Raw genomic sequence first — 27881 nt, forward strand, 5'->3', positions numbered from 1 at the left:
GCCTGCCTTCCGGGACGCTTCCCCGTCGCCCGGGCCGGGCTCCCCGCGGCCCCGCCTGTCGCTCGCCTAGCTCCGCCCGGCCGGGGGTGGTGGCAGCGGCGGCTCGGGCTCCTTATGGCTGCGCCGCGGCGGCCGGCCCCTCCTCCGGCCGCTTCCCTCGCTGCGCTGCCGGCCGGCGCTCCCCGCACGCGGTGCCGACGCGCCCCGCTCCGCTCCGCGTCCTGACCCCGCCGCGATGAGGTGCCACTACGAGGTGCTGGGCGTGAAGCGTGACGCTGCCGACGAGGACCTCAAGCGGGCGTACCGGCGGCTGGCACTGCGCTGGCACCCGGGTACGGCCGCGCCTTCCGCGCTCCGCAGGCCCGGCCTGGCCGCAGGCCTGGGGGGAGGGAGCCCGGCCGGCCCGGCCTCGCCCTCCCCTTCCCCTCGCTGGCTCCGACCGGGGCGGGGAGGGCCCGCTGGGCTGAGGGCGGGAGCGAGCCGCGGGGTGGCGGCAGGGCCTTGCCGGGCGGCCGCCGCCGCCTCCCCCAGCGCCGCGGACGGCGTTTGCCCCTCGGGGCTGCCCAGCCCTGAGGAGAGTCGGAGGAGAATAATGTTTGTAGCCGCCTTCTCGCTCCCTTGTGCAGCATTACTCTGAGGGGGAAAAACTTCCGTCTGACCGGGGAGGGAAAGCGCTTTTAAAGCCTCGGAGATGACGCCAGCCTGCTTTGGTTTTGTSTTCGTGCTGTGCCCTTTTGGCTCTTTTTTGTGCTCTGGGTCTGCTAAAACAGACCTGCCCCGTGCGCAGGGGGCTGGGAAGCGCTTGGGAGAGGGCTGTGTCAGCTGTCGTCCGGTATCCTCTTGGTGTATCCAGTAACACCTTGAGCTGCACTTCTGGCTTGATGTTCTGTTTTCTTAAATGGTTGTGACAGGTGCTGCTGTTAYGGTTTTAGGTATTTAAAATTATATTTAAACTTATCTTGCAGATAAAAATCTAGAGAATGCTGAAGAAGCAGCAGAACAGTTCAAGTTAATCCAAGCAGCATATGATGTTCTCAGTGACCCACAGGAAAGAGCCTGGTTAGTAATATTTATCTTACAGTGGGCTTCTTATTTCTGTCTTCACCAGTTCTGTCTTGGAATTCATTTCACGTGTGCTTGACTGGTAGTCAGAATAGAGCCTCTGTGGCAGGTGTGGTCAGCCTTCCTGGTGCTTTGCTCCAAACTTTTAAGTAGTTGAGAGCCATGCAACATATACTACCTGCCTCAGAAACTTGAAGGAGGAGAGASTTCACTTTAAATGTTCTGTGTGACTTGCCTTTTGAATATGTTGAAATCATGTACCAGATCATGCAGCTGAGAACACCTGTGCTTTGTCCTCCTTTTTTAAAAAAGTATCRTTTTTCACTTTTCATATGCTAATTTACAGTTTGGGATTTGGATAATATACTGATTTTTGAAAGCTTACTGAAACATCTTGTTCAGTTGTAACCCTGTGGGTTTTTTTTGGTGCATGTTTGTTTATTATACTTCTCTGAAGACATTGGATACGAGAGACATTCCAGACATTGGGCTAAGCAATACATCAAAGTAATATGGGTACTATGTTAGGTATCTCTTATTTTGTATTGGGAATATTTTGTCATTTACGTCCTTGATACTGTGAACTTTTGTAGGTATGATAATCATAGGGAAGCTTTACTGAAAGGAGGGGTTGATGGAGACTATCAAGATGACAGTTTAGATCTGCTGCACTACTTCACTGTTAGCTGTTATTCTGGATTTGGAGACGATGAAAAGGTAATGAACTAATTCATCTTTAATGGGTCAATTTAAATCTTATGAAAAGCATCAGCATTCACTTAATATTGAAAAGCTATTCATAGAAATGTTGAACACAGGTAGTAATAATATCTTGCCAAGACAAAACCTACACTAGATATTTAATCAAATTTTAATTCCTGCTTACTGCCTAACAGCTGCATAGCCATGATTTCCAACTATACCATACAGAGTGCCTGAGTATGTTGTTATACAGTGAAGAGTCCATATGCTTTTCAGTACCATGTGCTTATTCAGAAATATCTTTAAAAAGCTAGAAYGCCTCAAGATAAGAAAAAGCAACAGAATACCAGTGCAGGGATGGGGAATGGGGAAGAATACACTTGCTGCAATCTAATTTCCTGTTGCATTTTAAGATACTGATCTTAAGTTAAAAAGCTCAGTATTAGAAGTACCTCTACCTGAGAGTATCTTCATCTGTCTTTGTGTTATTATAGTAGTAATGAGTTAGTAACTATAATTTAAAAAGYGAAGATGTAAGTAGGGTACTTAATAGTGAATTTTCCTCAAAACTTTTTTCTGTCTAGGCATACATATGTTGACATCTTCAGCATGCGGAATGTTTGGAGTTGAATACAAGTGCTTGATGTGCAACAGACAGACAATAGACAAAGGAGATAGAAATAACAGGAATGGGAGAGAACAGGAACTTTATWAAACAGAAAGGATTTCATTACCTAGCATAAGCACTTAAAAGGCCTATACCCTGATTTAGAGTTGCTGTTGCAAATCGTAATATTTCTTTAAAATCCACTACAGTAACTGAGCAGTTGTGCACTTATTATTGAGCTATGCAGAATGAGTCACAGATTATTTTTTTATTTTAGGGATTCTTTACAGTGTATCGACAAGTTTTTGAGAAGATTGCAAAAGAAGAGATGGAATATATGACCCAGGAAGATGCTGAAGAATTCCCTATGTTTGGAAATTCCCAAAGTGACTATGATGAGGTAAGAACAAGTGTAAAACTAAAAGTAACAATTGAGTCATTACTTTGTCTCACACTGAAATGAAAGGCTCCTGTTGAGCTAAGTTGAATRTGAACCCACGTATCTACCCTCTTTTCTACTACTGTAGACCATTACTATTATAAAGGAAATGTTCAAATTATGATTCATAATATTTAGATGAATCAAAATTGTTATTTCCTGTTGGACTACATTAGTAGCCGGGCTTTTAGTGATGTGTTGTCAAAACCCTGCATTTCACGGGCCTAATCATYAATTATGCCAATAGAACTTAAGTGCTATGTAATGCCTAAGAAGCAAAAGAACAGATGTTCTCTTGACTTCTCAAAGAGAATAGCTTACCAGTGCTCTAATGCAACATACGTTACAGAAATGGATATTGAAATACAATATTTTTAACAATATGAATAGTACCTTGCCTCATTTAGGAAAATAAAATGCATTCACTACRTAACACAGATTATGGAACCTGAGAGGCATGGTGATTGACCTACAATGGGAGCTCCTACTAAGATGTTTCTGTCATCTGTATTATTCTGTAGTAAGATTTAATTTTGAGAGTATCACATCCTTTCCTTGGGGAAGTGAGAAAAGAACAGGAATGGTACAGACCTGAATTTTTCCCCATTTGTTTACCAACTATTTGTTGTATTCTATCAATCTTACCAATTTTTTTTAAGGTTGCCAGTATTTCTATGTGGAATGTGAATAATCCCAATGAATGACTAAATAATATCAGAATTCTTAAATATTTCTGCTAGTCTACTACTTCTCCATGGCACTTTTAGTAGTATTGTACTGTATGACTAATTTGATGTATAYCTTAATCTGAGAAACTTCTATGGTATGAAATTTGGCTGGAATTTGAAACAAAGTTACAAATYAAGGTAGAATGAATGTCAGAACGGTTCTTTGGATTTCATGTAAAATTATAGGATAGCTTAAAAATTATACTCTTTCCCAAGGAGAAAGTATTTAGTGTCTCTGAAACTGCTAAAACCTATTTTTTGATGAAGTGAACTTGAAACATCTTTTGGGAACTGCTTGTGTAGAGACCRCAGAATGGCTATGATTATAGACCAAAAATATTTTTATACTGTCAGCTAATAACTATAAAAGTAGCTGAAATTATAGAACCAACATGATATGACACCTGCCTTGGTCATGCTGATTGGAGAAGGAAGCAAAACATAATATACTTTAATAATAATAAAAAACGTACTATATAATAATAAACAATAATTTAAATTTCAAGGTCATCGGCCCTGTTTGCTTGTATTCAGGAGCAGAGATTAACCTGTTGGGAGATTTCAGCACTGCAGTGTCCAACTCCCTAGTTGTTGAGAGTGTTGTGGGGAAAGAGAAGAGAGTTTTAGAAGGGAACTACAAAAATTATCTAGAGGCTTAAAAATATGTGATGTGAATGTTCTCCAGTCTACTGAGGTTACTCACAGGTTTGAGAGATGACCTGATCAGTGCCAGGCAACCAGTGAAAATGTTTGTAAATTTGTGATTTAACAAGRCTTTGTGAGAAGACAAGATGTGTAGGTCAATTAAATGCTGAAACAAAAACAGTCAGCTCTAACTACAGATAGCAAGTAAAACAAAATGCAGCTGGTAGCCCAGCAAGAGCTGTTTTGTTGTTGTGCGGAAAAGTGGCAGACATGCTTGTATTTCAGGCAGGCACTAAGCAGGAGGAAGTCCTTTTGTTGTACCCGGGAAAAACTGCGTAATGACTTGTCTGTCAGAAGCCACAGTCATGAATGTTGTAAGCAAGCCGTTAGAAATCAGTGTTGAGGGGTTGATGATTGTAGCCCATACGAGTACCAATGATGTACGGAGAAGAGATACTAAAGGCAAAATGTAAGCTCTTAGATTAAAGACCCGGACTTTGGCTGTAATGTATTCTGAAATACAAGCAGTAGTGCATGGAGGCATAAGCAGTAAAAAAGCAGCTTCATGGAGAAAATTATATAAGAAAGAGCGGTTTAGACTTATTTTCTCTTTCCAATATATTGAAAGTACACATTAATAGTTATTTGGAAGGGAACAGAGAACAAAACAATGCAACCATTATGCCATTTTATTAATCCAGTGTTTACTCCTGAGCAAAAGGAGGAAGAATTGGGAAAAATYGTTCACTGTTTCTTGTAATGTGAGAGCTAGAGGATGTCATTTTAGTTTACAGTCTCATAATTTCCTGACAAAAGTAAGTGTGTCTTCACATAATCCATAGTTAAACTGTGTGAAGTGTGACTCAAGGATATTGTAGATGCCAACAATTTATATGGGTTAGAAAAAGAAATAATAAATTAATGAAAGAAAAATCCATCAAGGCCTGTAAAGCCGTTCTGTCTTGCTCTGGTAGTAGAGAGAATATATTGGGAAGAAATAGCATTATATGCTTTTTGTTTTGTTGCTTTTTTGTATTGGTTATTGGCCAATGTTGAAAATGTATCGATGACCTTTGGTGTAACTTGTTATAGTGGTGGTTATGTAATATATGCATTCACTTGCTTGTGGACAGAGCATCCGATTCTGATTGTGTGCTTTTCAATTTGAAAGAAATACAGCAAAGTTAAGTAGCTGRGCACTAGTGTTAGTGCAATTCAATCCAGAAAGGAGATGGTTTCTTGGAAAGTGGAGTTTAGAACAGTTTAGTGGACAAGGACTTGCCATGGTTTGAAATTTTAAAGATAAGGAACGTTTTGGGACACCGCTAATGATTTATTGGTACTTTGGGGAAAATTGTGGCCTATATAGGAGACAAAACCTGCTACAAAAGCCCCAAATGATTTGGTACCTTTTTTTCTGCTCTTCCCCCCCCCCCAATACAATGACTGACATGAATTTTTTTTTTTTTTTTTTTTTTTTTTTTTTTTTTTTTTTTTAACAGGTAGTCCACCCCTTCTATGCATATTGGCAGAGTTTCTGTACTCAGAAAAACTTTGCTTGGAAAGAAGAGTACGACACACGGCAAGCATCAAACCGCTGGGAGAAACGAGCTATGGAAAAAGAAAACAAGAAAACGAGAGAGAAAGCAAGGAAGGAGAGGAATGAACTAGTCCGTCAGCTAGTTGCCTTTATTCGTAAAAGGGATAAAAGAGTACAGGCTCATAGAAAACTTGTAGAAGAACAAAATGCAGAAAAAGCTAGGAAAACAGAGGAATTTCGGAAGCAGCAGAAACTCAAACAAGCAAAGTATGTATATGTGAAACAAATTCTTTATTTTGAACTTGGTGAACAATCCATGATGGTTCTTTATAGAGTTAGATTCTAATAGCGGCCGCACTTACTCTTTTAATCATCTTGAAGATTAATTTTGGTCTTAAGCTTGAGATTTTTAAAATGGAGTGTATCTGCATTGTGCTGATGTCTAGAGGTATCTGAGATAACTAGGGTACAATTACCTGTATGCTACAGGTAAATGGCTGCAATAGTGCCTTTAGTTGGAGAAGTAAAACTTAATAATGGTCCTTGTTGCTTTAAAGAAAAAAAATGGATGTTGAGGAATGAAGGGAAAAAGAACAGTAACAGCCTGGACTTAGATGAGCTTAAGTGGCCTTGGAATCATACCTGATAAAAAGTGAAGTAGAAAAAGTGAACTCAGTTTTGCTTTTTCTTATGATTTGGAAGAAGGAACCCTTTCATTTGACCAAATGCATGCTTTTRTGCTTTCGTTTTTCACAAAATTTAAGCAGAAGAAAGAGAATGGCAGTCTCCCAGTGTAAGTACAATTTGGTCTTCAAACTAAGAGAGCTTTTTGTCTGAAAATGGGAGGAAGGAGCTTAAATATTTTACTTGTTTTGCAGATGCACTTTTACTTAATCTTGTTTTTTTTTTTTAAAAAAATCTATTTTACTGAAGGAATTGAAGCAAAGAGGTATGCATTTCCTGGCAAATAGCTTCATAATTCTGACTCAGCTGGACCAAAATTCAGTAACAAAATGCAGGGGTAATTGGGTCACACAGTGTAYGGAAAACTGAGCTGGTACATTCCCAAAGCATGGAGCTGAGAAGTAATGTGCTTATGYTTTTGTGTTGCTGTTCTGTCTGTGATCTCACAATAGGTAAATGAAGCTCTAGTGCTTCTAGGATTGAGCTGATTTTCCTGCTATCAGCTTCATATTTGTACCATGCTGCCTAGCATTTCCTGCCTGAAATTCAAGGATCTAGCTACACTAATACCTCTTCACTTGCAACATAGATGTGCACACTGATGTCACAAACTAACTCCTCAAATTTCCAGGCCCTAGAAACAATTGTTTGTTCCATCATAAAATGTTCGGGAATTTCCTCCTAAAATACCTGAAATGAGCAAATGATCTTTAAGAAATACTATTTTTAATTCCTATCTCATAAACACAAATGTGGAATTTACTGCATTATTCTACTTAAAGGCTTGCTGAACAGTATAAAGAGCAGAGCTGGATAGCTATGTCGGATCTGGAGAGAGAATTGCAAGAGATGGAGGCACAGTATGAAAAGGAATTTGGAGATGGATCAGACAATGAAGATGAATTAGAAGAACRGGAGATAAAAGAAGGAATAGAAGGTATGTGTGAGACCTATAGTGAGTCGTGGCTAGAGTACTGCTTTACTGCATATAAAGACTTGCGATCCAGATTCACAGTTTTAACTATAGTGCAGCTCTCCTCCCTTCTTAGGGAGTGTGCCAGGTTAGAGTCTGGCTCTTCCTGATGTTTTCCATTGGACATAAGAAGACATCAAGATAGAACTGTTAATTTATGATAATGTATGATTTGGTGAGATAATCTTGATCAGTCTGCATGTCAATAATACTAAAGAAGTCAAATATCAATATTGTGACCATTTGCTGTGGTTTTAAGAGCAGCTAACTTCAAAATCGCTTATCTAACTTTCTCTCTAATCCCCATCCCTTCAGACAAGTTGAGTGATGAGGCTGAAGAAGCAGAATGCGTTGATGAGCTCTACTGCCCTGCTTGTGACAAATTGTTAAAAACTGAGAAAGCGTAAGGCTCTGTGTTTTGCGTTTTTTCTTTTTTTTTTCCTCCCTCCTGGAAATCTCAGTAAAGATCCTTTACCCTCACATAATGGCCAGTGTCTTCCAGTAGAGATGTTATCGCTGTCAGGGCAGAATTTTCCATGTTTGTAGTGACGGGTAATGGGTTTGTTCTTAATTTATAAGCAAATATAACAATATTTGCTCAGAGCTACTTGCAGTAACTACSTGCTGGTCTTCACAGCATGAAGAATCATGAAAAATCAAAGAAGCATCGAGAGATGGTAGCACTGTTACGGCAGCAACTAGAAGAAGAAGAGGAAGAATTTTCTGTGTCTTTGGAKGATGCAGATGGAATAAATACCAAAGAGGAGGAAGAAAGAGAAGAGACACCCAAACAGAAGTATTTTAAATTTTTAATTTAATAACATTATTATGTCCAGTCATTTCGTAAGTCTTGGAACCTTTCAATGAGTGCTTCTAGTTGGATTTATAYTTGTGTTAGAACTCATAATATTGTGCAATTTAAAATATTTTTTAAAATATTTTTTTGTATTACAGTTCCAAAGACATGATTCCTTTAACATTACTAGATTTAAATGCTGTAGAATAATAGTCTTCTGTGGGGTTTTTTGCTGTTTTTTAAAGTATCTGTTAAGGAAAAGAAGTGATGACTGTTACAGAAAATGACTGTTTGGGAATAGAATTGAAGAGAGCAAGTCATTTTCTAGTTGTGGCTACTTCCCCCTGGTTTCATATTATAATGATCTGCAAAAATATAACTTGGTGCTTGGTAATTTTAAATTCTTATCTTCACAGGCTCTCTAAGAAGCAAAAGAAGAAACAGAAAACAATGACGGTATGGAGTTGGAGAGAATGAAATTCAGGGAACTTTATAGTCTGGTTTTGTTTCCTTTTTTTTTTTAATCCTGAAAAAGAGAGAATTTGAAATTCTACAGAACTTAAATTGTAAACAGTAGTAATGCCAGTCTGTGATGCTCTAGGATCTGAGTTTGTCTGTAATATGACAGATCTGTGGTGACAGCAGCAGGGTGAGACTCAGGAGTTCTGTTTCAGGCTTGAGTGGCAGGAATACCAAAGTAAGCAAACTTTTCTGCCTTGTTTTCTTAAGCTTTATCCTATTCAAATCTTCTTCCCTACTTATCACCTCAGTCCTAGCTTTGTCCCAGGAAATACCTTTTACCAGGTCTTGCATCCTYCATCCGTTCCCAGGAAGGCCTCACATCTTTCCCAAAGCTGCCTTATCTAGTCTCCTATCACGTATTCTCTTTTTCCCCTTTCTCTTCTACCATCATTATCTCTTGTCCTCAAGATACTCTGAGAAATTTTCAAGCAAGCTTATTTTGCTTGCTTCTATTCTTCCTGGTTTTGCATAGCTGGAGTTAAGATTGGCTCTTCCTTCTTGTTTCCTTCCAGCCCATCAGCTTCTTGTCCAACTCTTGTCTCCTCAATTTAGAATCAGAAAGTCTTGTCCTTGGAGTATAGGTTGTGTATGCGGGAGGACTTCTCTCCTTACCATCAGTTCTGTTGAAAGGTCTGCTGCTGCCTAGAGTGTGGKTGACATCTCACTTAGCAGGAGCTGGAATGTTTTTAGTGTGCGGAGACTCTGCTAGAAACTTAACTTCCAACCTCTACCAAGCTTCTTCGGAGTACACATAAACACTAGTGTTTCTCATTTTTTCTGGAGATTGATAGCTTAGCCAAATTTTGTCAGACAGTTACAACTCTGTAGAAGATACTAGAGGAGCTAGATACAGTTGCATGAACATAGTGTTATGTCTATCTTATCCTGCTTTTAGGAGCTGCGTGTTTTGCTTCACAYGTGCTCAGGGGTTGGCTTTTTGCCAAACAAACTCAATGACCTGAGGCTAACATGAAAGGTTACTGGTGGGTTTTTTTAGGTTTGGGCAGGGGGGAGAAGGGGAATACAACACATTTATGTAGCATAAGTCAGCTCTTTTGGCTTTAGTGTCTTAATGCAGATGTGTGGTGTAGAAAACTGTACTCCAAACAATTTAACATTTGGCACAGTTATAAGCAAAACCATTATTTTATAATGTGAAATGGTAGCCAAAACAGTATGAGYCCAGTGTATAATTAAAAGTTACTGTCGTTCTCCTCTTCCATAGTTCTAGAAGCTGTATGTTAAGAGTGGTTCTACACTGGTTCTTCTCTTCACCACAGGGTGGCCTCACCTTTCCAACTAAGATAACCGAGGTGTCACTGAAAACAGCGTAAAATTACAGAGTTGATGGCTTTGTGTGTGGTTTTTCCCCACCCCCTGCTGGGTTTGGTAAATGACTTATAACATAATTACTGATTATCTTAAAGTAGTTAACTTACTTACATTTATTCTATTTGGACAGACTTATGAGGACTCTTTTGATAAAAGTGCCGATGAAGAACCAGTTAAACAAAAGGAGGCTCCCAGGGCAGACAAGGATRGTGGCTCAGCAGAGGAGCTGGTAAATGATGGCCAAAGATGTGCTGCATCAGAGGAAATGAGTGCTACAGAAAATGTCAGCCAAGTGAATGAAGCAAAAAGTGAAGTAAAAAGGTAATTCCCTTTGCACTGACTTGTGATAGAGCAGTGACTATGTGATGTCATGTCATGTTTGATAGTCACACAAGTCTGAATTTCCTCCGCAAGGTGAATTGGAGGCTACTCCACTAAATCAATAGAATTGAATAAATATAATACTGAACAAGGAGCATTACAGTCTAATTTGATAATGGCTTTTGAATAGCAGTAGTTGCCACATTATTTACCAGTAGTTGGTTCATCAGCTAGCTAAATCTTGAGCTAATCAACAATTGCTAGTTTAAATGAAATTGCTCTGGTTTTGGTGGAAGCACTTACRACCTGTTGTGTAAAGGAAGGGAGGAAGAAGAAGCAAAGACACTGATCAAAAATGATTAAAGGCTCTTAAACACTTTGTTGAATGTTCCTGTGCTACACTGATCTTGGTTTCTCTTTTTCTATCAGCACTACCAAGTCTAAAGGGAAAAAAGCCAAAGATGCAAAAAAGTCTGCTAAGGCATCTTCAGAGCACCCAGCAATGGTATGTCAAGTTACTTAAGATCACCTATTTCTAAAAAGTCTAACATTAAAACTAAAGCTGTTGGTTTAATCATCTCTAGTCCACAAATTGTTTGAGGTTTTTTGGCTTACTTTTTAACATTTTTAAGCAGGTACTTCTTATTCCCAAGATTACATTAGTATTTAGGAGCCTGGAACATCAGCTTGCATCTTTTCAGGGAAAAGTAGCAGCCCTCTTAGTACTGAGATGTAGGCCTAGAGTTCTGCCTCCATGGATCTCTCCAAGGCAGTTCAAACCAATTAAATTGAACACACTGAAGACAGCTGTTTTCATCAAGCAGGTGACCGGCAAGTAGTATTTGAATCTTTTCCAACATTGATACTTTCCAGGCAGAGCAAARCCTTGTAATACTACAACTAAGATGTACTTAATTCAGTAGATCTCACAGCCCAAAGAAGTATACATATATACAGTCTTGTTTAGTCAGGTAAGAGCTGAAGTATTCTTTTATCTTAAAAGGAGTTAGATTTGCAAGGCTTCTATTTTTGTTCTTGGCTGTACTTAGTACTCCTCAGTGTTTTAAGAAGTTGTATTTTAGAATTTTTTTTATTGATTACTGATTAACAATTAGAGAAACAAACAGCTTAGTAATTGCATTTTTGTTCTCTAAGAGAAGCTGCATATCACAAACCATATTTTATTTATTACACATCCTACACTATTGTGAAGTACTATGTTTTGTTTTGTTTTCCCTTGGTAGAGTGAAGTTCCCATCCATTGTGTAACCTGCAACTGTGCATTTCCATCTCGGAATAAACTGTTTGAACACCTTAAAGCCACAGGTCATGCAAAAGCAACACAAGCACCAGCTATAAATGGAGCGGTACACACCAGAAACAAAAAAGAGAAACGTAAAAACAGATAGAACTTTGTTACAGTGACAGTCTACAAAATCTTACATGAAAGCTCTCAGAACTGAAAGGTGCCGATTTCCTGTAGTCCGAGCTAAACAGAGAAGGCAACTTTGAGTTTGGGGGAAAAAAAAGGAAGATGCAACAAAAGGAACATTATCTTGTGAAGCAACCCATGCTGTCGTTTGGTTGTACCAGCCTTTCTTCAGTGGCTGAATGTGATCTACCATCCCAGCAGCTTTCAGGTTAGGGTAGTGGGGGAGGAAGCAGAAACTCAAAGCCAGTCACCTTGCATACCTCCTGCATGGATAAAGTACCCAGTCAGAGGAAATAAATTATTTTAGCACTTATGTTGCTTTTTCTTTTTTTCTTWAAAAAGAGCTCAGCTCATGTTGAGTGTAACTGATTTAAAGTCAAAGAATGGACTGTGCTGCTTTGATCATTGATCAAAAATGAAATGTAAACAAGAGAAAGAGAGAGGCTTTTCTGCTATTCACAAGCACATCACTGTTCAAATTACTTAATCTGAAAGAAATATTAACATTATGCTAAAGTTGGTTAACTGTATTTGACATTCAGCTGATTTTGTACAAGCCCCTCTGGAGCTGGAAAAAAATATTGTGGGAGAATTTTAATAAATTAAGTAAAGGGGGAAATAAATAAATTGATTTTCAATTGTCATTCATTTAACTATACGCAAGGTGACTGCATGCATGAAAAACATCTCTAGGTGTATATATACACACAATGGCTAATGCTACACTAGGTCTCACCACTTGAAAAAAAAAGTTGCAGCTAATAGGGATAGCTGGCTACCTGTGTTCTTTTCCTCTAATGTCTAATGAAGAAAACCAGAACTAAATGTGTACCTCTGTTTGTATGTAGTCTACTTGATCATAAATGCTGCAGGCACCTTTTTTTAAAAAAAAGGAAGTGGGTTTAAAAAAACAGCTGATTTTGGAATTACAAAATGATTTCACAAAACAATCATCAATGCAATTATAGAAAGCAGCACTTGACTATGACAGGGGATGTAGTACTTGGTTAAGAAGTCCTGAGAGTAAAACTTGCTAGAAGCAACAATCTCTATTTTAAGGAAGTTTCTCTTAAGTTTCAGCTCATTAAACAAAATGGCAAAAACTCCCATGCAAAGTTAGCGTGGTAACTTTATTGCATTAAGGAATGATTCAAACTTCAAAATTGTAATCAAAGTAAAGTGACAAATGTGCAGTTAACACTTTCAATCTTTTTCTTGATGCTTAAAGGAAGTAATGAACTATTTTTTTTTTTAAAAAAAACAAATGATTATGCAAGAAAAACAGTGCATTTTTTTTCCCATCAGCTGTGCTTTATGCCTTTGTTAAATGGCTCTACTAGCTAATATCAAATGCAGCTACTTAGTTGGGCAGGAGGAACAGAAAAGCACTTTTTGGAGAGGGTATTGATATGGTTAGAGCCCCATGTTAAAAGTAAATACAGCAGTTAGTTTAGAAAAGTTTCTATTTGTGTGCATGCAGACTTTTCTCGCTCTAATTACAGTGTATCCTTGCAGTAAGGGTGAACAATTTTAACTTTGTTTGAAATCTGCAGTTATGTTCTGCTCAGGATGGCTTATATGCCACAAATGATTACTCATATAAATGAAGTCTCACAAAATGGGGCAAAGGGACATGCCCCATGTCATTACCTCTCAAAGTTGATTAGTTTTTTTTTTATTATTATTATTTAAGGAAGCAAAAAAACCCCATATTTTTATAATTTGTCTGTTTTACAAATGTTTGTACTTTAGTCTAGACAACTGGAAATGCTATGCTTGCTGTTGAGGTCTGTTAAAGCTATTAACTATGTGTTGCTGAAGTCCAAATAAATTTTGTTACCTAAGGATACTTTTACTTTATCCGTTACTCTGCTTTCTAAAAATTAATACTGCATATAAACTTAAGAGTTAAATTAAACATAGAGYTGTGTCAGCTCTTAAGTTCTAGTGAAGACAGAATCCTATCCTTCATTGTGGTAAAAGCCATGACTATCTCAGCCAATTTTGACATAAGTTTTATAGATGCAAAATGAATAGATAATGTCTTCCACTTACTCTGGCACAAGGTTAATACAATCTGGGGTCTTTTTTATACCAACACTAGAAAAGGTATGTAACTAATATAAAACACTACTGCAGAACTGAATCATATCTTTACCAAACAGATGATTATTCTTTCAAGGCTGATGTGTAAGAATGGTCTTACTGTGCTGAACAAGTATTTCATCTCCAGCCTACGATTTTTCTTGTCCATTGCAGTTTAATTACAGGATTAGTGCAGAGGTTGGATAGCAGATATGCAAGTATCAGGGGTTCAGTGAACATCTCACGTGCAAGGAACCAAATCCAGTCTATTTTTCAGCAGCTCTTTCCGTGTGTGTCTCTAATGCAGTACGAAATACTTCCACAGCAAAGTCTGCATCCCTTTTAGTAATGCACATGGGAGGTTTAATTCTAAATGTCTGAGGAGAGAGAAGGGTCGGGGGAGAGGGATACTTAGAAGTGTATGGAAAGAATACAGGTTCCAGCAGCCCATTTACATCAGCACTCACCTGCCCAAAAAATCTAACCAAAAGCGGGACAAATAATAAACAGGAGAACTGCAGAGCTGGGACCAAGGCCTCTGATTAATGCAATCTGAAATTGTCCTATTTTGGACTTCACTACATCAAATCCCCTACTCTATTTTTGTGACAGAGTAACTGCCTCTGTAAGAGGCCTGACAAGAGTAGATGATGTGTAGAGCTAACACAGATAGAGCTAATATAAAACCTTAGATGGACTGGTACCAAGAAAGAGCTGAGAAAGAGCAAGGCTGTCAGAAACGAAACTTTGCCTGTAAGGAATTTCTACTGAGAGCGGTAACCTCTTGCATTGTGCTAATTTGCTGTCAGCTGATTTGCTATTGTTTTATAGCCTTTAATTCTTCTTAGAGAATGTATTATGAAACAATCACTAAACACTGACTTTCAATGAAGCTAACACAGCTTGAATGCCTGTTGATCAGGAATGAAATACGTGCAGTTTAACATGGCAAAAGCTTAAATTCTTACATACACACATTTGGTCCATAGCTTCCAAAAGCATTTAATGTCTTTAAGAGTATTAAAAGTTTACTGTAAGKTTTCTTATCGTCGTATCTCAGGACTTCACGCAACAAGTACGGAATGGCCTTTCCCACCCACAGCCCCAACTAAAGCTAACAGACCCARACTGATGGCATTCTTAGGAGACAGAATCAGATTTTACTACATTCTAAGCTGCGGTCTGTAACCTGTGTTTTGGTCCATTGCCTGTGGGAGAACTGATGAAGCGACAGAYGCATACCGGCCCCTCTCTTTTAGCCATCCCACATCTATCTCATACACAAGCTCCTTCCTCTAAGTCAGAGGTCTTAATTGACCTGATCATCCTTAATGTAGTTCTGTTATTAACTGAAGTGTTACAAGAAGCTCCTGACACATTGCCCGGCTATGGTCTGGTTTATCTTAGAATGAATTATCCAYGGCAATTTCTTCACACTGTAGTGCTGCATCAGTGAATTTAGTAATAAAGAGCTCTTTCTCTATTACTGTCTAGGCAGAAAGATACCAGCTGTCCTGAATGAAAGAACTGACAAGAATAAACTTGTTTCTTTTGCCATCAAGTCAGCTAAAGTAGCAAAAATACTACCTGTAAAGTAGCAAAGAGCCAACAAACCTGAGTATTGCTGGTTTCCTCTGACACACGATACATTATAGTACAATGCTTTTCCTGGGTGAGTTACCCCTCTAAAAGTAAATTGCGAGCTTTGAACAAGCAATGTATTTGTGAGAAAAGACAAACAACTTCCACCCGATTTGTAAAATAAGAAAATTAAGCAGAGTTAGCTCTTCAGACTATRCATATTTTCTAGTTTACTTATTAAACTAAAAAGTTAATCTAAAGTGAAGTAAGATGCAAACTAGAAGTTCAGTACCTGACGATGGAGTCCTCCTCTGCCAATCAGTACCCCCATGTCTTTACAGTCTTCCCAGATCTGACTGATCTCTTCTTCTGGAAGGGGGTGACAACTGCCCTGTGAAAAGTGAACATTAAACTTCACTTAGATATTCTAAACTAATTTTTGAAAAAGGTGTTTATTCTACTACCTCCAGTAGATTCCAACACCCTCTCTGGCTATGAACATTAGCTGCACAATTTATCTGCTTTTTAGACTGAGCTTACAGACTTTAAATACACAAGTCACTGCTTACCCAAAGCTTGTGAAATATTTAAGCTAACTGAATGTTCTAGCTAATTTTTAGCCAAAATACTGTCACTGTTGCTCCATCTTCATATGAAAAAAAAAGTCCTACTTACACAACAATCATTCTGTTTCAGCTGAAATAAAATTTTCAGTGACAATATAAATTGAAAGGAATAAAGTAAATCACCAACCTTATTTGTCACCATTTCTATCCCAATCATAAGTCCCTTGCCACGGACATCTCCAACAATTTCGAACTTATCCCGTAACTTAGCAAGCTCTAGTAGCATGTATGTTCCCACGTCCTCACTGTTTTTCTGTAGACCATCTTCTTCAATAGCCTGGTGAAAATGATGTAAAATGACAACATTGCAGGAAAAGCTTCAGATGCAACTGGTACATCATGTTCAGACCCTAATTCTTATTTTGTTTTCCTACGCACATTGACTATGTAAAAAATAATACTTATATAAATGTTCATACATTTTCTACAGTTATTTACAAAATTGCCAATATCTAACTTTATAATAACAACAAATGTGAACATTTAGCTCAGTTGGTTAGAGCATGGTGCTAATAATGCCAAGGTCGCGGGTTCGATCCCCATATGGGCCACTCATTTGAGGGCTGGACTAGATGATCTCTAGAAGTCCATTCCAACCTTACCAATTCTATGATTCTATAATTTTTCATCTTTTGTTCTTAGAAAAAGCTTGGAATATATACATTCATAACATTCTCCCTACATCAAGAACAGCAGCTCCAACTACACAGGCCACAGGGTTTCCTCCAAATGTATTAAAGTGAAGGTTCTGAGCCAAGGAACTTGCAATCTCTAAAAGAAAAAGAAAAACATTTTGATTTCTTCTCTTACAGTTGCCTTATGTTTCATAATAGTACTTCTCCGCTTTAACTTAACTTCTAAAATAATGCTGTTTAACCCTGATTCTACTAGAGATAAAGAGATCGGAAGATTTTAATTTTTCTGCAAAAAGCCTGAGTATATTATAGCTATATTCCAAAGATTATAAGGTCTAGCAGTTCCTAAAGGTAGAATTTTGTTAGAAGTGTAACATTTTTTTAGATAGAGWCAGTTGTCCTTCAAACTAATATCTACAAGTTTTCTTCCATACTACATTCAGTAAATTATTCATATGAATCAAGCAGTTGGCTTTATTTATGCAGCTTTATACACACACAGTGTGTTCTTGAGAAAAACTGTGAATTCATCTAGAATTTCCAGGGTCTGCTAYCAGGTCTACCAAAGTCTCACAAGATCATCTCTGCTTCAGTTACACAACTAACCCAATTTAAATAAAACTTTACACTGCAGTAACACAGCAATTGATAAATCAAGCACCATGGGAATCTGATTCATTAATTTCAAAAGATAATCTGAGACAAAGAATATTAGTAAAGCTCAGCTATTAGAACAAATGCTTCTACAGTAATCAATTACAGCATAGTGTACTTTGTATCCGCTTTATTTTAAACCTTAGCAGAACAGAATGCTTATACCTTTTGTTGTAACAACAGCTCCCATTGGAAAACCATTACCAATTCCTTTTGCCATAGTAACAATGTCAGGGACTACATCATGTGTTTGAAACCCCCAGAAATGGCTGCCTGTCCGTCCAAATCCTGTCTGCACCTTTCAAGAGAAACATCCAGAAATGTCCCCATTACCTTCTCACATTTTAAAACATGGTTTCTTTTTCTCATCTTTCTGATGTTACTGATTTGCATAAACTGCAGCTATAATATCTAGAGTTAAATACAGAGTTATCTGTTATAGCAGGATCTTTATTCAAATGGCTTTACACAATAATTTGTAATTCGGTTTTCCTTTGTTGGTGGTGGTTTTCTCCTTCCGTATGGAAGAGCTAACATCTCACCATGTCTTAGGCATAGTGGAAAGGAGCAGGGTGAAAGGGGGCTCTACTGAGCCAACCCCTTCACATGAAGCAGTGAAAATAGTTCTTCATCCAGATTTAGCACAAAACAGTGATTACAAGCAGGGTAAGAGTCATGAGAAAAAGTGCTACTGTGACAATACTCACCTCACAGCTGGTATTTATAAGTTGCATATTTGTGTAAGTTTACTACTCCCCAAAGTTAARGAAAGGCAGCTACTAACCTTAGCTGTGTCTAAAGTCAGAATAATACAGAGCAGAAGAGAGGCAGGAAACACCAAGGGTAACTATGCTTGGAAAGATGCACCGTGTGTTAACTTTAAGCAATGAAACAGAAAGAAACTAACTGTATAGTGTTTCATTTACATTATTTCCAGTCTTGAATTCTTTTAGAAAGACTTCCAAAGGTACCTCAAACTCTAGAGCTCTAACAAAACAAACAAACAAACAAACAAACAAACAATCTCACTTCATCTGAAATACAAAGGCCTCCTCTTTCCCGTACTAGCTGATAAGCTTCCTTTAAGAAACCTTTTGGGTACTGAACAGTTCCGTTAACACCCTGCCAAAACAAAAAGACAATGTGTTCACAAACAGGTAAAGAAACAGAGGATTTACCCCGTGACTATCCTACAGTAGAAAAATACCAACAGCCCTCAGCTACTAGCAAGACTTGTGTTGTCTCACAAGTTTCTGCCTTCGCAGTGAAGTTGCTTCAAAAAGTTCCTGATCACGGACACTCACTCCCATCCCACAGGACAGTATGTTGTTCCGCTAGTTGTGTTGGTACAAACGTTTGTGAGGCCACACTGTAAACTGGATCACTGTAAGACAGACTGCATTAAAGATAAACTGCCAAAACAAGACCTTGAAAACCTTCATATTGAGAAACCTAGAAACTATTTGATGATTAAGTTAACTAAAGAACTCAGGTCCATTCTTTGGTAATTTTCTAGAACACTATTTCAGTCCACTTTGTGACTTCTCTTTCAAATCAGAAATTCTACTCCACACCTGGACTGCAGTGGCTTCTTAGAGTGAAGTACATAGATTTAGGAGAAAACAAAAATTACAGAACAGCTCCGCTTTTCTCTGAGGTCATGGTTCTCAGATTCGTTTTGCACTTACAGGATATATTCTCCATACTTTCCTGCTATTTTAGAACTAAATAAACATCAGTTCTGAAACTGGGGTGAAGCACCAAGAGGAATGAATCCTGAGGCCATGACTTGCTGGTGAGCTGCTACGAACACAGCAGAGAATGTGGCTGGGAAGAAGTGGAAGGGGACTGAAATAAAGCTTACAGAAATATAAATAGAAAAGCATTATTAAACTAGAAAGTAATTATTAGAATCTAAATAATAATATAGACATTATTTTGGTTTCATGTGTCATCCRTACTATTTAAATGCAAAAAATAAAGTACATTTAAACATTATTCTGCTTAATGTAATTTAACGAACAAAAGTCCTGCTCTGTTGTGATCAATGGCAAAAGTCCAAATCCTAATAGAGTGTACCCATTCTTTCAAACATTTAATGTGTTTAAAACCTAAAATCAGTAAAAGTACACAATTAGGATGTACTTAAAAACATATTATTTGATTTGTGCTATCAAAATTGAGAAGTGGCAAACCACCTACTTGAATCGGTTCAGCAATAAATCCAGCTATTGTTTTTGGCACACAGGTATTCAGAGTATCTTTGAACTGCTCAATGTACTGGTCTTTTGCATGACACCCCCCTGTTTATATGGAAAACAATTCAAAGAGTTTATTTAAAATGACACAAAAATAGTTTCAAAACATGAAATTGCACATCTAATCTATAGTCTTCCTAATGGAAGTAAAGGGAGAACTCTCAGACTGATAGCTTTCAGGAAACATCTTTTACAATAAATAATTTTTGTGTTTTTAATATTCCARATCAACAGGAGAAAAGAGATATACAACAACGCAAGCATTATCTGACCATATGGTACATATCACCTTTCAAATACACAAAAAAGACATTAAAAGAGAGAGTCCCTTACTTTCTCTTAAGCCATTTTACACTCTAAGGAACGCCAGTTCCAAAACAGCAAGGCAAAGCTGCCAGACAGTAACAGGTTACTTATCACACAGGTTAATAAATTATAGATTAGAGAAAGTTTGTGAATTATCTACATCAGAAGAAAGAGTAAGTGAATASTTTCTCATGGGTTATAAGTATCAGAATAAGATACAACAAATTGTTAGGTTAGAATGAGTATGAAGAGTCTGAAGAATGCAGCTGCACATCAGTCTATACTGTAACAWAGACAACAGCAATTAGTATAGCTCATCCTCCCACTCATGGGAAAGGGCGCAAAACCTAAGAAAACACTTTGTTATGTATGTGAAATAAAACATTAGACTGCTTACTAAAACAGTGAAAAAATTATCTTAATTGCTGTTTATAGGAGAGCAGTAGAGGAGCTTTAACACTGTGCTGCATATGGAATGCTCTGCGCATATATGACTTCTGTTGYTGGAGTCAGATTGTCCTTACTACTAATTTTACTCCAAAATAAACTCTGAAGAGCTATCAAAACTTCAGAAGCAGTAGAACATTTCTCTTCTTCCAGATGTGTTAAAATTTGAGTTCCAGATTTGTGAATATCAGAACTCATCCTGACACTCACTGGAGACCAAGACTGGGATTTCAGAAGAAATCTGAGAATGAAGTGTTCTCCTGCCCAAGTATTTTTCAGTGGGATGTGCATACCTCAGATTCTCTGCAATATTTTCTTCAGTTGCCTGCAAACCCTAACTTATAGGTCCTATTGATGAATAWTTACTTTTGCTGAGAAGTGAAGTAAATATGCCCCATGTAGGCATTTTGATTTCCTCACCCCCATACTATCTTCTAATCTCAAAACCAAATACTTTTTGCAATTTTAGAACACTCTTCCAAACCTTTGCCATTGACCAACCTTCAGAACAGCTGCATTTTCGAATAGTTTGCACTGGAGAATCTCTACAATGGCTGCCTCCCCACGGACCTCGAAAAACATCTGGCAACATTGTCTGTCAAGCATAAGAGAAATACTACAGATTTGACAACATTGTCTTTCTAAGAGATGTGTTGATCATACCGAGGAATGACTCTAATGAAGAAAGCTAAAATACTCTACTGGTGTCAAAGGGCAGATTTAGTTCAAATGAATTGTCTGAAAAACATTTGTGAAATAATAACAGGCTTCTCCAAAGATAAGAACCCTGATGGAAGGCAGAAGACAGAAGGTTTTTTTTTGCGGGGGAGAGGGTGGGAGAGGACAGGGATCTTTATTCAAATGGCTTTACACAATAATTTATAATTTGGTTTTCCTTTGTTTTTTTGCTGACAGGAAGGACATACAGGTTTTTTTCCTTTCATTCTGAGGAAGATCTACTGCAGACCAGCAGAAAATAGCTTTGCATATATTTGCCAAAACAAACTTCAGAGAAGAAGCTCTGAGCCATATAAAGGCTTCCAAGTAAGCAACAAGCAAGAGTAAAGTGCTGTAGATCATGACCGCTCATATTATGCTTTTCCTAACTCTAAATTAGCATCAGCAACTGCACAAGGAGAGGGAAAGGGGACTCCAGCTCGYTTTGTTTTCCTAGCAGAAACAGCTACATTGCAGTTCAGTTAATAAAGCACTTACTAACGGCTGAAATATTCAAATAAACTGATAGTTACTCAGATTATATATATATATGTAAAAAAAATCTCACTGTTGAGCAGCCAAAACCATTGGCAACGCCATGCTTATAAGGACCAACAGATGTCACTCCCAGAGCATAAGGGCTGCCTCCATGGTATCCTCCTCTGTGCAAACAGACAAAGTACAAGAACAGCATGAATTTCTAAGAGGAGACTGTAGTGGTATTAGTTCCAAGAGAGCATGCTTCCAAGCTACAAACCATTGGAAAAAAAAAGTGTGTACCAGTGACTTCAGAACAAGAAGATTCCTGCTGCCAGTTTTTGCTCTGATTTTGGAAGATTCCTGACTACCCATCTGTGACATGTTTCCTGCAATGGCAAGCGTTAAAATTGCGAGCTGACGTTCACAAAGGGAAGAGAAACCCTGTAATCAACAGCAATTCAGACAGGTTTTGTGCAAGCCTCTCAAAGCTCTGCTCCAGCATCTGAGCCCTACAGAATAAACATCTCTGCTCCTTGCATCTTGGGAACTTCTACTCTCTCGAACAGATGTTGCCAATCCTTAAACTACATGGTGGTTTGCTGCTAGGTTTATACACAAATCAGCAGTTCATTAACGGGAATATACAAGTTAGGTGGATTCACAAATTTTTGCTGAACAGAATGGCAGAAGAAACGCCATTTTCCCTAAAAGCTAACAATTTATAACAGGGTTTTTTACTCTAATATCTGAGACCTTGGATGCACAGTAGAGAAGAATTGCTTATACAGGTGTTTACATAGTCCTCACCCTTGCACCACTTCTGTAATTAAGATCGAATAGCGTTCTGCGCAGCTGTGCAGTGAACCACATCAGGGATCTGGCAGAAGAACAAGCCAATAAAACAAACAAGGACAAAAAAGTCCCCAGTCCTCCCAGTAGGTCAGTTTTCAGCCAGATCAGTTCCCTGCTCTGGGTCACTGCCCAACTGTTCCAGCTGCACCCTTTTATCTCCACAAAGGGGAGCACTAGGGTGGGATGAACAGGGACAGGCAGCAACTGCTGAAGTCTGCCCTGCCACTGAACGAAGGTCCACAGAAGTAACACCTGAAACACAAAGACTAGATCCCATTTTAAACAATGAAAGCAGAAATCGAAAGTTGTCTTTTAACTAGTCGTAGCTGTCCTAGCTCTCTGTATCAAATTTTCAACTCTCAATACTGATGTCTTACTCTTCTTTGTCTGATAAACTAATTTGAAAGCATCCTCAGCAGATTTGGAGTTCCACATTATTTTATGTCTTATGCATATAGAGAGTGAAACACAACGAGTTTCAGAGACCACCATTACCTGAAACAGATGATGTCAAAGTTACGAGTGTACAGCCTTGCCAGGAACATTGCCAGATCATTGGCTTCTGAACCGCTGTTGGTCAGATAAACCACCTGCAGAAAAATACTTTTGATGAGTTCAGCCAACAGCTACCMCTTGCTTATTTGGGATCAGACCACGTCACCTTACCAACATGATGAACAGTAACCTGTCACTGCCACAAAGGTACTTCCCTGCAGTAAAGCTAATGTACATCACAGATGTACAGACAAGATCAACATCAAAATGATGTTCATGGGCAGTACAGAAAAAGCTTCATGAGCTAGACTCTTAGATTCCCCTATCTAAGATGAAACAGTGATTTAAAGAAAAATGAAAATGTTTGGGTCAAACTGAGYATGACCGACTGAACAGAAACTACCTTTTCACAGTTAAAAACTGGTTGTAAAATATCTCTGTAGGTTAGTTACAAAGAGTGCAGCACACAGACACATCACTGTAGAAGAGTCAAACAGTGTTTATTTATGCGGATCCAAAGAGATTTACAGAGATAACCCAAATATCTGAGATTTGAAACCACCTCAGTTCTAATAACTTTCAATGCTTTTAAACTTCCTTTTCAGAAGTGATTGAGATTTTCTACTGCTTAAACTATGCAGATACTTTTAAGTTTTTGTTTTACTCTCCTTCCATTTTGAAGCCTGTGAAAGCTTCTTAGTCTTCTGTTAACTCCATTTCATTCTATAACCCATTTATTTTACCTGAAAACAAATACAAACATTTTTCTTACCCCATTTCTGGGCATATGAAACATACTTGTTACATGGGTCATTTATTTAAGTGTCAGTGAAGTTTACTACACAAAGCACTGACAAATACTTTTCCCTGTTATTTYACTCAACGTCAAGGAAATGCACGGCTATATGTAATAGTAGTTAACATCATTGCATTTTCCTTCGCTAATTTTTGAGTTGGCGGCGTCCTGTCACAGTGACAACTGAAGAGAAGGCAGAGATCTAAACAGAAGCTTGGGATTTTATCCTCGTGTACCTCTAGGTCCAAAGAAAAGGCCAYGAGGGTCACAGTGTTTTCTCTTTATTTGACAGTCGGTGGTCCCCATGGATGTTTTTTCTCCCCAGTTAGTGTAGCTCAACCTAAGTATTTTCATCTAATAAACATCCCACCACCACCATGTTAGAGGTAAAGTACCTTAAGTGGATCTGGGAGAAGTGAAGTTAGCTTCTCAGCATATTCCTGGATTGATGGGTGCATGTAGATATTAGTAGTATGCCAAAGGCGAGTAAGTTGTTTCTGGGTAGCCACAGTTACCTTCCTGCACGTACCACAAGACAGTGATTTAATTTAACACACATGGGTATGCAATGTACACAAACATCTCTCTGTTACTAGTTCTCAAAATTCAGACATTGCTCCATTTGCCAGATGAGTGAACAAATAGACAGAAGGAATGAATTCTTCAAAATGTAGTGGGAACWGTCCGGAATATGAGTTATACACAAAAACTAGAGTGAGCTAAATTCTGTTTTTGGGTTCACACAGCCACAAATTAACAGAATAAAACCAAAGGAAGCATCTGTTTCTGTATTTGATAGTGTAAATCAAACAACAGCATACTTACGGGTGGCAATGACCAACACTGACAGTAACAATTCCAGCAAAGAGATCAAGGTATCTTTGTCCTTTATAATCAAACAACCACTGCATATATCCTTGATGCAGCAACAATGGCTTCTTGTAATATGTTACCAGGGAAGGAGAGACATTTCGCTCACGGATCTTCAGCATACGGTCATACCCATAGGACTGAGTGGAATAAAGAAGTTAGCATGCATTTATGCTTTCTAAAGATTCGGACTAAAAATTCATGGCTCACACAGCTGTCTGCAGTGGTTGTTCAGAGAACGACTTTAACAAATTCTGGCACACAGAGGGCTCTACAAGTGTCTGAAATTCAGCTTTTTATCCTTATTTATCTTTATATTACATAGGCACATCTATAGGTTATAGCATAGTGGCAACATTATTGTTTTTCCCAAACAAGCAAATTGCTTGAGTCATAACAGATGCACAGACTATCTACAGCAAAYGAGCCCATCACTGAGATCTCTCAGTGGAGTCTTCACTTAAAATTCAGCATAGTATGTATGACTTACTTGGTATTTTTCAGGTACAAAGTCACAAGGAGGCATTTTTGCTTGTAGGGAGACAGAGCTTTTGCATTTCTGCAGCCCAAAGGCAACTACAAAGTAGTAAGATAATTATCAGACAGGTATCAAAGCGCACAGCTGAAACAGTTTCTCAGTAAGCTTGATCACACAATACAGAAGCAACAGTCAAGGCAAACGTTTTTTGTCCGAGAGACTGCATTTGGGAAATAATATACCTGAGTATTATATTTTTGTAAAGGTAAAAAAACTCTGATAAAAATAGTGCGAGTTTCACTTTTATCCTCTAAAACTTAGTTTTCAAACTGCCTCAGGGACTTTTATTTTGCTGCAAATAGAGTGAGAAAAATCAGCTGCTGACATCCGCCCTTCTCAAGGAGTAGCAAGCGCAGAGACCCCAGAGAGCGCGGCGGGACGGGAGCGACCACGCGCCCCGCTGGCCGGCGGCGCCCACGACCGGGGGCGACTCCGGCCCAGGGTCTGGCAGCAGCTGCGCAGCGCTGGGGATGAGGCTACAGGTCAAGGTCCRCGCAGGAGCCGAGCYGGGCCAGGCCAGGCAGCTGGGGCAGGCACCAAGGGCCCGGAGCCCCCTTTGTGCCCCATCGGGGTGCGCTCGGTGCAGCCCAGCCCGGTCTGCGCCTCCCCTGCTCCAAATSCTGACAACCCCAAGCCTTCCCAACYGCCATTTAACCGCCARCGTAATTAAGCAGACACCAGAAAACGGTATCATGTCAATCTGCATCCCTAACGCTATCAGTTGATAACTGTATGCTGGTTTTTAAGAAGACTTTTTTTTTTCCTCTTTAATAATCTATGATTTTAAARGTTATCTAAAATTTAAATCTAAGATTTTTACATTAGCATGGAAAAGGAAGAAGAATGAATTTTCCTGAAACAAATCAGGCACAACGTTACTTCCTTTATGATCACTTCAAGCACTACGAAATTAATCAAAAATAAAAGTCTAGACTCAAAAAAAAAAAGAAAAAGTTAAAACCCCAACCGCACAGAGGCTACAGAAGCGCCGTCGTGGGAGCTCCTCCACAGGGACCTAGGGCTGCGCTGAAGCAGCACCGCGGCCCGGGGCTCCCCCCGCCGCGGAGAGCGCCGCYCCGACCCCGGCCCCGGCCCCGCTCCTTACCGCCGCCGAGGTGCCGGCCGCAGCCCCGCCGCAGCGGCCCGAGCGCCCCCGCCATGTCCGCCGGCAACGCGGGGGGAGGAGGGAGGCGCCTGCCGCCCCCTCGCGCCGCCGCCAACGGCCGCTGCGGCCCCGTCGGGCGCGCTGGAATGGCGCCGCCCCAGCGCCGGCCGCGGTCGGTGCGAGGAGAGGCTGCGAGGGCTGGGCCTGGCCGGCCTGGGGCAGGGAGGACGGGGAGGGACCTCRCCGGGGTCTGCAGATACCTTAAAGGAGGGTGTCAGGGGGCCGGGGCCGGACTCTCCTCAGTGGCGCCAGAGACAGGACGAGAGGCAACGGGCACAAACCGAACCACAGGCAGCTCTGCCTGAACGTGAGGGAGAACTTTCCCGTGAGGGTGACAGAGCCCTGGCACAGGTGGCCCAGAGAGGTTGCGACTCTCCTTCTCTGGAGTTACGCAAAACCCGCCTGGATGCAACCCTGCCTGACATGCTCCAGGTGACCCTGCTGAGCAGGGGGGTTGGACTGGATGATCTCCAGAGGTCCCTTCCAACCTCAACCAGTCTGTGAGTCCGTAAATTCCCACTGTGTTTCCACCAGCCACAGGCAGCACCAGCTGTAGCCTATTTTCTAGCGAAAGCAGGAAACTCTTCATTGCCTCCCCCTGTTAATTTCCCAGTTCCTTAAAATACTAAATTAAGAATGGTTTTGTGATGGTGTCCCTTAGAATGAAAATTAGCGTAATGAGACAAAATTGCCAGTGAAAATCATTACGCAGTTATTTTGTTGTCTCAACTATTCTTAAGGTAGAAGACTGCCTGCTTCACCTACCCTGGGAGCAGCCTCAGTTCGCAGGGAGCGCTCCTGCCCTTGCCACACCGAGTCGGATGTTTGTCCTTTCTGACCACCAGCGTGGCACATGTACACCTCAGAATTGCCAGGTTCTTGAGCTTTTTCTGTCAAGCCTAACTTTCAATAACAGGCAATGCCTGAAATTCAGCGATCATTTTCTTCAAAACAAAGAGCCATAAAGAAGCATGAATATATACAAAAAAAGATGTGACCCCATGAATGAGCTGTCTGCAGTAACTGTGCTTTCCATGAAACCTGAGGACTGCTTGTAGGTAACAGCATTGCTCACACTTCTCTGCAGCTTAKCCCCCTCTCCCCAAATGTTTGGATCGTGTGAATATATTGCCTATTTGTGCCCTACAGACTGCATCCTAGGAATGAAAAGAAATGTGAGCATAAACCAAACTTTCTAACCCGCTCCTCCAAGAAGGCGGGGGGCAAAGCTCTTTCTGTCATACCAGCTTTGTATGCCCGGAGGGCCTCACGCTGTGCTCTGAGTACATCGGCACACCGGGAGCCTCCCGCACATCAGATCAATTGCTTTGTGCGTATGAGGAGGGTTAAATGCACCTGGCACTGGGCCTTCCATGTGCAGAATAGCTGGAGCCCATCCTATGAACTGTGGTGGATACCTGGCTTTTCTTCCTGTTTGTTACACATTATATGTGGGAACTGATACGTTCGATGATCTCCAGAGGCCCCTCCAACCTTACCAATTCTATGATTCCAGGATGAAAGCTAGAGGATTATCTGAAATTTATTCAAGAACAATTTTATTAAATTGAAATGCAAACACCATTGCAAAGA

At 39.7% G+C, this 27881-nt stretch overlaps 2 protein-coding genes across 2 annotated transcripts; one reads left to right on the plus strand and one right to left on the minus strand.

The window, feature by feature from the left end:
- The first annotated feature begins 112 nt into the window (after window positions 1-112).
- Window positions 113-12410, plus strand: DNAJC21 (DnaJ heat shock protein family (Hsp40) member C21). The gene is made up of 12 exons (XM_085326311.1): window positions 113-332; window positions 966-1059; window positions 1656-1779; window positions 2649-2771; window positions 5686-5990; window positions 7190-7344; window positions 7696-7783; window positions 8018-8176; window positions 8593-8632; window positions 10161-10351; window positions 10781-10856; window positions 11596-12410. The coding sequence occupies exons 1-12, from the start codon at window positions 236-238 to the stop codon at window positions 11758-11760; spliced, it is 1617 nt and encodes a 538-aa protein (XP_085182437.1). The 5' UTR covers window positions 113-235; the 3' UTR covers window positions 11761-12410.
- A 497-nt stretch (window positions 12411-12907) lies between these two features.
- Window positions 12908-26285, minus strand: AGXT2 (alanine--glyoxylate aminotransferase 2). Its single transcript, XM_085326312.1, has 14 exons — window positions 26229-26285; window positions 25076-25161; window positions 24541-24725; window positions 24111-24234; window positions 22920-23014; window positions 21661-21754; window positions 20877-20970; window positions 19567-19667; window positions 18394-18486; window positions 17530-17662; window positions 16758-16846; window positions 16203-16352; window positions 15742-15840; window positions 12908-14245 (listed from the first exon to the last, which is right to left on the minus strand). The coding sequence occupies exons 1-14, from the start codon at window positions 26281-26283 to the stop codon at window positions 14135-14137; spliced, it is 1509 nt and encodes a 502-aa protein (XP_085182438.1). The 5' UTR covers window positions 26284-26285; the 3' UTR covers window positions 12908-14134.
- Window positions 26286-27881: the final 1596 nt, after the last annotated feature.

The sequence above is a fragment of the Rhea americana genome, unplaced genomic scaffold, assembly GCF_003343005.1.
Source record: "Rhea americana isolate MKP2758 unplaced genomic scaffold, rheAme1 scaffold_13, whole genome shotgun sequence".
Classification (NCBI taxonomy): Eukaryota; Metazoa; Chordata; class Aves; order Rheiformes; family Rheidae; genus Rhea; species Rhea americana.